Below are 10,376 nucleotides of genomic sequence, written 5' to 3'. Positions count from 1 at the left end.
GGGGGGGGGAAATTGAGGTGGGGGGAGAAATGGGGCAACAGTGTCTAATTCACCAGTTGGATTGCCCTTCAGGCGCAGGTTGGATTCCCTTGAACCTTTGAGGGTGGCAGGGCTCCGGCTTTTGTCTTGATTGTTAAGTGACATTAAGGGACGGCAGTTGTCCCGTGCAGCACAGTCCCCCCCTGCAGTTACGGGCAGTCTGCACCCGCTTTCCCCTGCTGCCCAGGGCGTGCTTGTGCCTGAAGCAGAGGTCGCTGGTTGTCCTCTGTCTTTGGGACACCGTGAATGGCAGGATTTCCCAACTTCTCTTGCCTGTGACACGCAGCTCATCATTTTGTACCCGGGAGGGTGTCTGCCTTCCCTCTGTACCGTGGTGCCCTGGTGCTGTCACCACCCCCTCTGCTTCCTGTCTCGAGTTGCTCCTAAGGAGTGACAGGCTTGCGCAGGATGCTTGGGGCCACACCCAGGTGCCCTCTTGCGTGTCGGGAAGCTGTGAATTACCCTGCTCACAGGGAGAAAGCAGGAGGTGGTATGTGACGTTTGGATGGCTCAGGGACAGTGCGGGGTGGGGGGGGCGGGTAGTTAGGCAGAGAAGGCATTGCACTACTGCTTATTCTCCGTGTTTAAATGCTCCCTGAATTCTGCTTTCTCAGAGAGTCTGTCCATAGGAATTGCCTCTGAAATGTCCAGAGTTCCCGCTTCATTCACCACAGATGCTGTTCGCTAGACAAGCACAGAACGTAGGTTCTTTAATAACTCACTTGTTCGCTCTGTGCTCAGCCCTGCGCAGGGTCCTGGGGAGACGATGGAGCACGGGGCACAGCACCCCCCCCTGCAGCGCCCCCTGGAGCCAACCGGAGGGAGAGCAAGGCCTGCGGCACACACAGGGCGGGGGTGGGGGGTGAGCCCTGGAGGGCTGGCCCCCGACACGCATGTCCATGTTCCCTCCACCCTTGCTGTCCCCTGGGGGGGNGGGGGGGGGGGGCTTTTTGGTTTCAATTAAAAAAATTTAAAACTTTTAAAAATATTAAAAACTAAATAATTATTATTTTTATTTGTGGTAAAGCATATTTACTGTACAGTGTGCCGCTCTAGCTGTTTTTTAAAAGTGTATTGTATACACTTTTATCAGCACAGAGCCTGACGTGGGGCTCAATCCCATGGTTTAGTAATCCCTCTACCCGGTGTGGGGCTGGAACTCATGACCCAGAGATCGAGAGTCACATGCTCAGGGCACCTGGGTGGCTCAGTGGCTGATCGTGGAGCCTGCTTGAGATTCTCTCTCTCTTTCTCTGGCTTTCTGTCTCTGACCTTCCCTCATTCATGCTCACCTTCTCACTTGAGTTCTCTTTAAAAAAAAAAAAAAAAAGCCACATGCCCTTGCAACTGAGCCAGGCAGGCACCCCATTAGCCATTTTTATTAAAAACATTTTTTTAATGTTTATTTTTGAGAGTGAGAGAAACAGCGTGAGCAGAGGAGGTGCAGAGAGAGAGGGAGACACAGAATCTGAAGCAGGCTCCAGGCTCTGAGCTGGCAGTCAGCACAGAGCCCAACACGGGGCTCGAACCCACGAACCGTGAGATCATGACCTGAGCCCAACCAAGTTGGACACTTAATGGCCACCCAGGCGCCCCAGCCATTTTTTTTTTTTGTTTACTTTTGAGAGAGAGGAAGAGCCTGCACACAAGTCGGGGTGGGGCGGAGAGAGGAGGAGAGGAGACAGAGGACCCAAAGCGGGCTCTGTGCTGACAGCCAGGTAGGGGGGCTGGAACCATGAGATCATGACGTGAGCCAGAGTCTGACACTTAACTGACTGAGCCACCCAGGCGCCTCCTTGCACCCCCTCCACCTTCCCCTGCCATTTTTAACCTTCTCTTCAGTGGCATGAAGTGTGTTGTCTGAGGAAGCTTTTTTAAAATCAAAGATGCTTTATTGAGTTGATAGTTCATGCTAGAGTGTGAAGGTTTGTTACTGTCCTGTTGGTTTCCAGAGGGTGACGCTCCCATAAGGAGTGAAATGGGAGTAGGAGGAGGACTGTGCTGGGGAGAGGATTGCATCTACACCCCAACCCTCACCTCCTGGGCCACTGCTCCCCTCACCTCACCCCTGCTCCTGTCTCCTTCCTGCTTTGAACTTCTGTCTGCACTAAGCCCTCGTGTAGCAGCGGAGGCTGCCACAGACCCTCAGTTCACCCCTGCCAGGACTGGTCTGGCACCCCACAGGGCCATCTGTCACTTCAGGGATGTTCTGTGTGTCACCGGGACCTGTCACGGGTCTGAGTGGGCCCCACCGTACTCACCTGGGCCGAGAGGCCTGCAGCATGGGGCCCCCGGGGCCCGGAATATTTCCTCGAAAGCACTGCCTAAAATGTCTTATACCCAATCTCTCCCCCTGCTGAAGAATTCACACTCACATTGGTTTATTTAATGGCCATCAGTAGTTAATGGAATTCCGTCAAGGCCCAGGAACATCAAGTGGAACCTTCTCGAGGGTCTGGTTTCAGCTCCGAGCGCCTGTTTGTCCAAAGGCAGGGAAATCTCATTTTAATGACAGTACAGATGGACACAGTGCACTTTTTTATGCGATGGATTCTCCCACAGCCTGGCCACTTGGACTCCTGCATGCTTCCCCGGGTGCAGCAGACACTTCCAGTTCCTCAGCTGGAGGTGTGGTGCAAGGGGGCACGTGGTACCCGTGCCCCAGGACGCCGGGTTACCCGCCCCCCCACTTCCTCTCCCCTGAAACACGGCCAGTCTGGCCCCAGGACCGCCGTGGGTTCTCGGGGAGGGGCTGGGGAGCCGCGGAGGCCTGGCATCCAGGCACTTGGGGCCCGTCAGGCTCCGACGGGGCTGCAGTCGGTTTTTCCTGAGCAGACTCCGTCTGTCCGTCCGACGGGGTGCCTTGGCCCTGGCGGGCAGGAAGCGTGCGGTTTGTGTGCCGTCCGTGAGAGCACAGGATGCTCAGGGAGGTGGCGGGGCCTGGGGCGTGATTCACGGGGGAGGGGAATCTGGGCACCAGTGCCTGTCTTTAAGCTCCCGGAAGCAGCGAAGTGAGCTGGAGATGTGAGTAATGCATCATTTTACCAAAATTAAACACCAGGTTCTTGGGACATTTTCTTCCTGTGTCTCCCGTGTCTTGTCTGGTCTATGATGTCCCGTGGTGTCATGTTTGCAGCTCATCGCATCTCTGGTTAGCTGCCCCACCGCTCTCCTCCTGCTCCCCGGGGCGGTGTGGGTGCAGAGCGGGTCTTCGAGGCACGCCCCGTCTCCACCCGCGCCCTGTTAGCCGGGTGCCTTTGGACCATGCACTTCTACTGCCTTTGGGCATCCCTTCCTCTGTACTGTGGTTTACTCATCCCCACGCCTCTGTTGACTGTCCAGAGGCTCGGCTGGGTTAATACTCGTCACTGGCTTTGTCAGTATTGAGGTGCCACTCGGGCATGAGGTTCAGGGGATCGGTGTTGCTGTAGGTCTGTGCTGGCGAATCTGATGGTGGATGGGGTCAGGTACTGCCTGAGCTTCAGGCCACCCCTTCCCGCCAGCCCCGGCGACTCTGCATCCTCTGATTTCGCCAGCATCTTCTCTGGGGCTGTGGTGTGGCACCTGCTGGCTCTCCCTGGCTGCAGCGGTCACATGCGAGCCTGCCCCNCAGGCCGCCCGCGGCCCCCTCACGGCCCCGCCCGCTCCCCGGCCCCCCCCCCCCCCCCCCCCCCCCGGCCTCTGCCTCCGCACAGCCGGGTCATGAGTGGGACCCCGCGAGAAGGCAGGGCTGTGTCTTACTTTCTGTAGCCTTCACAGGATAGGGGCTCAGTTAACACTGCTTGGTAAGCTGGAGTCTGAATTGGACAGAGGCAGCTTCGGACTGGGAAGTTCATCAGGCCGTGCAGGGTTTCTGGACTTTGTGCAGCGGCTCCAGGAGCCCCGTTGTGACAGGCAGGGAGAAGAGCCCCTCAGGGGAGCAGTTGACGCATCTTGTCAAGCACCACATTTTATCCACATTGGGAAGCAGACCTGATACTGGAGATGAGAATTGCGACAATGTGGTTGTTTCCTAGTCTGATAGATTGTACGTTGGGCGATAAATTTCCATTTCGGTCAAGTCCAGTTTATCTTGGGTTCGACTGGCCGGCTGGAAGCCTGTCCTGTGGAACGTTGTCGTCTCTGCGGTGTGATTTTGGCTCCTTGCTCTCAGAGCCCTGGGAACGCCTGCAATATCTTCTGAATCATCACAGGAAGATGGAATTGTGGACAGGCTGGCTTCAAAATTGAGGCTATTTGTTTTGTTTTTGTTTGGTTTGTAATTCTTTGAAAATCGTCGGGGTGTATGTGGCATCTCTGGAACTATTTGACCAGAACGTAGACTCCCACAGTTGTCTTAATAGGCTGAGAATTTCTCCTCTGGCTGCTTTTAAGTCACTCTCTGTAGTCAACCCAGAGGATAAGGGGGAGGAAAGGCAGCCGTAAATGAAGCGCTGTGGCCTCTGCAGGGAACTCCTCAGCCCGCGGTTGGTGCGTCCCACCGTGCGCACGGCCTCAGCGTCCTGTCCTCCCTCCGCTCCACGACCACGGTGCCTGCCCTTCCTGCCATAGTCGCACGTGTCCCGCTTCATGTTCCCTCACGGTCCTCACCGCGGACCTGCCCCGCTGGGGCGCATGCGGGGCAGTGAGGGTACAGGGTGAGCAGGGCTCGGTGTGGTCCCAGAAGCCCCCCCAGGGGGCTGGTGCCCAGATGAAGAGACATCGTTAATAGTGGTGTTTGTGTGATGACTTCTTCATTAAAGGTTTGCTCGGGGCACTCGGGGATCCAGAGCACAGCGCCTGAAGTTGCAGGCACGGCTGGCAGCGAGTGCTGTGTGTGCGTGCGTGCGTGTGTGTGTTGGCCGGGCATGCGCACACACCGACCCCATCAGCCGCGGAGTGGTGCGTCTCACCTGGAGAGCGGCAAGTAAACGGTTGGACCTGCCGAGCACAAGGCGTGGGGCGTGGGGACGGAAAGCCGGCGCGGCGCTGCTGAAAGCGGTGACTAAGGGCGAGACGTGGTGGGGTCTGTGCTATAGAAAGATCACACTGGGATGAATACAAGCAAAGCAGGACGTGGGCGTCAAGAGGGCACGTCGTCTGAGTGAGGTGTCCTGCTGTCACCAGTGGGGGAAACCGGGCAGGGGTGTATGGGATCACCGTGTGCTAACCTCCCGCAGCCGACTGAGGCGGCAGGGGGAGGAGGCCCGCCTGCGTGTGTGAGACCCTGACTTCCCCGTTACCGGATTCAGGCCGAGAGGCAGGCTGGGACTGGTTTCTCTGGGTGTCTTGTGCGTGAGCCCCGGCTTCTCCGCCGGTGCCCGCCGAGGCGGATGCTTGCTGTGGGCTGAGAGTTGTTTGCATCCCTTAAAGAAAGGTCACTGGAATCATCTACCCCGTTTCTAGTTAAAAGACTTCTCATTTGTTACGTAAGAAAGATAGTGCTGGCAGTAAGGAACGTGGTGGACTGTGGGCGCTGAGACCCGAGGCAGAAAGAACCCCAGGAATGAACGGAGGGGAAGGGGCGTGGCTGAGCCCAGAACGGCATTCGTGGGCTTCTGTCGGCTGAGCCGTAGCAGTCACCCACGCTGCAGCATCTTGAGTGGATGCAGCGTAGGGTGCTGGCTGTGGGTCCTCAGGCTGCAGGTAGGGGTGGTGCGCACGGCCCCCTCCATGTTCCACACGGCACCTGCCGCGTGCTGGACGTGCAGCGGGGGCTGCCGGAGCGCCAGGCCAGGACTCCCGCAGGCGGACTGCGGCGGCGGCCGTGCTCCCGATGGTACAGCTGCGCGCTCGGGGCCAGGCCAACGGCCCCGGCTGCCAGCCAGGGGGACACCACCGCCCTGAGTCTCGGTTCTGTCATCTGGACAGGAGGCCGTGGTGGCGCCTCCTTCGCGCTGTCGGGAAGCTGTAGAGAGTTCGTGCTGCCAGGGCTTCGAACGGGATCCGCCACACTGGAGCTTCCGGAGCCCGCGAGCTGCATCCCCAGGCTCCGAGCAGGTGGAGTGGATTACGGAAGGGCTCTGAAGGGCCCGTCCTGCGCAGGGGTGCCGTCTTGTCTGGATGGCCCCACGGGGCCGACTGCAGACCCTGGGGGGCTGCTTCCTCCCCGCAGCTCTGGAGTCACACTGACCTGGGTGAGCACAGGGGGGCGGGGTGTCCTCCACTTACCGGTGAGCCCTTTGGCCTGAGCCTGAGCACCTGGAGATGAGGAGGAAACGTTTATCCCCCAGCGCGGTGAAGAATTACGTGATCAGCGGGAAGCGCCCAGCGTAGGGCCCGTCCACCCTCCACCATTCAGGAGATGGCCGGTATTTGCATCTGAGTGCCCGTTCCTCTTTTTCAGGAACAAGACTGCCAATGGGGACTGCCGGAAAGACCCCCGGGAGCGCAGCCGCAGCCCCATCGAGCGTGCCGCGGCCCCCGCCGTGAGCCTGCACGGCAGCCACCTGTACGCGTCCCTCCCCAGCCTGAGCATGGAGCAGCCCCTGGCGCTGACCAAGAACAGCATGGACCCCGGCAGACCGGCCGGCCTCTCGCCCACGCTGACCCCCGCGGAGCGGCAGCAGGTACGCCTTTGTCCCGCAAGGCCCAGGTTGGTGGCCGCTGGTCGGTTCAGGGGCGAGGGGACCGCCGCCTGGCTGGAGAGTAGGGGCCGGAGGGCTGGGAAGGGGGGCGGCGGGAGAGACGGTGCGCAGCCTTGGTCCCGCCCGCACTAGGAAGAGGGGGGAATGGCCGTAGCAGGGGTCCTTGTCCTGAGCGAGCGGCCCCTCATGCCGTATTCCCCTGCCCCCTCCCCCCGCCCCGCGTGCCTGGGCCTCGCCTCCGGGATCACGCCTTGGACCAGACGTTTGATGTCTCCGGGGCGGAGTTTCTTTGCCCGGCAGGGTTGGTTTAGATTAGGTGCATTTTCAGGAGTCTTTTCTCGGCGATTCGGTTTCTAGGAGGATCGAGGAAAATTCTGCATTTCCCTGTTCTAAGGTCACACCGATGAAGTTAAATGTCAGGTTGCTTTGCTCTGGGTTGGAATTCTATAAAGTCAGTGGTTAGAGAGGTTATTTGCTCATGCTGGTGAGAATTCTGGGACTGGCAGATAGGGATGTTTTTTATTAAAGGAAAAGAAGGAAATCAAATTATTACTTAATAAACACAGTTTGCTTGATTAAAAAACCCAATATTTCAAAAGTGGGGCTCCTGGGGAAATCTGAAAGGAAGCATTGGCGTTGAGGTTTGGAATCCCTGCAGGAGCCCGCGGCGTTTCTCTCTGAGACGTTGGGGCCTTGTGCCCTGATAGGCCCCGAGTCCGCGTCTGCTGGAGACGACTGGCAGTGAGTGGACGAAGGTGCTTGTCCCGAGGAGACCCCGCGAGCAGCCGGAGGCCCGGCTCCGCTTCTGGGCGCCCCTCTGCTCCCCTGCGCACATCTCCAATCGAGCCTGTAGTAACTGCCGTGGGCCTGGCCTCGGCGTTGGAGGAGGTCGTGCCAGGGCCTGTGAACCCAGCGGGGCCGGCGGACGGCTGCGTTCCCCACGTGGGAGGCGGACACCCATGTCCCGCCTGTCTCGTTCCTTCACATAACGGAGCCGGGTGGACGGCTGCCGTGTGTGAGGATGCTAGAAGCTCGTCAGGCGAGATGAGGGCGCTCCCAGTCCTAGTCTAGAAGAGACCGGTCACCCAGCAGCTCTGTTAACGTGCCTGGGGACGGCCACTTGCTGCACACGGACTAGTCCTGCCCGGGCCTCGGGCACGCGGCACAGCTCTGGAGACACGGGCACACGTGAGCGGGATGCAGTTCCAGCCTGCAGTCTAGTCCGGGCAGCGGGTGTGTGCAGAGGGCCGCGCTCAGAGCCCACAGAGAATTCGACTCTAGGATCAGGGAATTCAGCCCTCCGGCTGCCGTGGGGAGTCCCTCGGCGAGGGCGGCGTGGGATCCCCCTGGGAAGGTCAGTCTCCGAGCCCATGGTGGCTTCGGGGAAGGAGCCCCTGGGGCCGTGTCTGCCCAGAACAGCTGTCTCTGTAGCTTTGGTGGGTTGGCTTGGATCATGGGTTTCCATGACTTTGAGGGTCTTCTGGTTGGTTTGGGTCACGCTTGCTGTGTGAGAAGTGTGCCTCTGGACAGGGCGACTTGGCTCTTCTAACCGTGGTCTCCCTGAGCCTACTGTAAAGCGTGTCTGGCCGCCCACCCCGGCAAGAGGGTCCCTGGGCGTCAGATGTGCCGTGGGGCCCCGGAACGGGTTTCCTAGGACTGAGGACCTGGAACCCCCACCTGAGTTCTTGGGGGAGTCCTGGATGGAGAGCGAAGCCAGGGGCTGTGGAACGGGTGACAGCTTTCCTAGGACGGGCGCTTCGCCTGTGGCTTTCCCGACGTGGTGGCCGCACCCCTAAGCTTTCATTTAAGGTTGGGGTTGGGGGTGAGGCAGAGCTCCTCAGCGTGCCCTCCCCGCGTGGCTGCTGCTCAGCGTGTTTCCTTCATGTGGGAGCCATTGGCTGAGCTCCCTCTGGGGTCGGCGCCGTGGGGCCTGACCAGGCACCGGAACCAGAGGTTCTGCTCAGTTGTTACCGGGTTCCGGGCCCGGGACTCTGCCCACTACACAGAGGTGAGCACACGGTCCGCTCAGGCGGCCGCCCGTTTCCTGGGACTCTGTTTCGTTGGTGAGCAGCCAAGGAGGCACTGCTTGTCCCTCCCTGTGCAGCGGATGGCGGCGTGGCCCGGGTGGGGGGCTGGGGGGGGAGGCTGCCCCCTCCTGTCCACGTGCACGTGCACGGTGTGCCCTTCATCTCAGGAGGTGCCCCCGAGACGGATGTTAGAAGGTCCTCATGGTGCCGCCCCCCGCATCGGGGGTGCTGCCCTGCTGGCCCCTGCCAGGCGGCCTGCCCGTCCCGGAGCGGCCGAAACAGAGGCTGCGCGTTGACTTCATTCTCCCAGCTTTATTCCAAGCTTCCCTAAAATCGCTCTAGGGCACTTTCCATTTCTTCACCTTCCGTGACCCCCTCCCCAAAACACGTCCCTGCTTTGCGACACTGCGTCAGTCAGGACTCCAGTTCCAAGGAGCAGAAACCAGCCTGAGCTGACGGAAGCACAAAAGGAAGGGAGGTTTACTGGGAGGACCCGGGGCGTCTCCTGGAGCCCAGGGTCACGGGTCCAGCAGTAGCAGGAAGGAAGGGCCAGCCCTTGCCTGGGAGAGCGGGTGGGGAAGCCAGGCCCTCCCGCCCCTGGCTCTGTGCCGCTCCGGGTCCCCGCTGCCCCCCACCCGCCAGCCCGCCACAGCCCGCCCACAGCTCCTGAGGCCGGTCTTGAATCTCCTGCTGAGGCTGGCTTGGTAGTGGGCCCCGCGCCTGGGTCAGATTTCCAGCTTGGCCAGCGGGGCAAGGTCCCCTTACCCTGCCCCATGGAGGGAGCGCAGGAGGCGGGGGCACGCGGGCTCGGCCTTAGAGAGACCCTTCAGAAGGTGGGCTGCAGGCTGCCCTCCCGGAGTCCGGAAGGGCAGGGCTCCTCTGTCACCACAGGCTTGGCACCCCCCCCCCGGCTCACGCCAGGCAGTCCTCCACCCCCTCTTCAGCTGCTCTTCCTTTGTCCCACGTGGAGAAATGGAGGCCGGAGGGGTGCAGGCGGAGGGCTGGCTTTCACCGCGGGGTGAGGCGGGGCTCCCTGGCCTCAGAGCCTTGTTCTCGCGGCGCCGTTGTCGTCCACACCAGGGCGGGCCGCACGCACTCCGTCCCCGTGGCTGGTGTGTTGAGCTAGTAGTGAAACTCCCAGTTTCTGCTTCACACGCTGCTGCTAAGCCACGTCTCCCCCCGCCTTGGATGCGAGTAATTCCATGCTGGACCCGAGCACGGCGTGGCCCATCCTCGTGGGTCCAGATCTTTATCACAGAACGTGTTTTTCAGTCCTGCTCCTTTCCCGTCAGGGGAGGTTGGCTGCGCACGCCTTCTGTATCCTTCTCCTGGAGCTACTGGTTGAAATCTTGAAAGGCCAGGAGTGGTCCGGCCCTGATTCCTCTCACATTGACATTGGTCTCATCCCGGGGCCTCTGGGGGCCCTTGCGCAGCTGCCCTCCCGCCGTCCCCCCATCTTCAGCGCTGTCAGCAGGGGGCGCTCCAGGCTGGCACCTGCGGCAGCTCTTTGACATACGGATCTTCTCTGTCCTGGGCACTAGGCCAAGGTCTGGGGGTCCAGACACACTTCCTGGTCCTTGCTCTGAAGTGTGCGTGGGCCAGGGGGTCCCGGGGCCCGTGTCTCTGGGCGCACTCGGGGGGGGATGGTGGGCTTGCTGAACGGGCGGGCGGCTATAAAAGGCTTCCCAGAGATGGTAGTAAAGGAGTAGAGTTCACCAGGCAGATAGCATTGACCTTCGTGGGG

At 60.4% G+C, this 10,376-nt stretch overlaps 1 protein-coding gene across 1 annotated transcript in view; it reads left to right on the top strand.

Moving 5' to 3' along the window:
• VGLL4 (vestigial like family member 4) overlaps positions 1–10,376 on the top strand; it is a 78,869-nt gene that overhangs the window by 66,556 nt on the left and 1,937 nt on the right. Inside the window, exon 3 of the mRNA XM_077751561.1 lies at positions 6,365–6,587. Coding sequence (XP_077607687.1) covers positions 6,365–6,587 — 223 coding nt within the window. The remainder of the gene's footprint in view (positions 1–6,364; positions 6,588–10,376) is intronic.

Source organism: Crocuta crocuta, unplaced genomic scaffold (genome assembly GCF_008692635.1).
Source record: "Crocuta crocuta isolate KB4526 unplaced genomic scaffold, BGI_CrCroc_1.0 scaffold69, whole genome shotgun sequence".
Classification (NCBI taxonomy): domain Eukaryota; kingdom Metazoa; phylum Chordata; class Mammalia; order Carnivora; family Hyaenidae; genus Crocuta; species Crocuta crocuta.
Note: the sequence above shows the minus strand (reverse complement) of the source record. Positions and strands in the feature narration are given on the sequence as shown.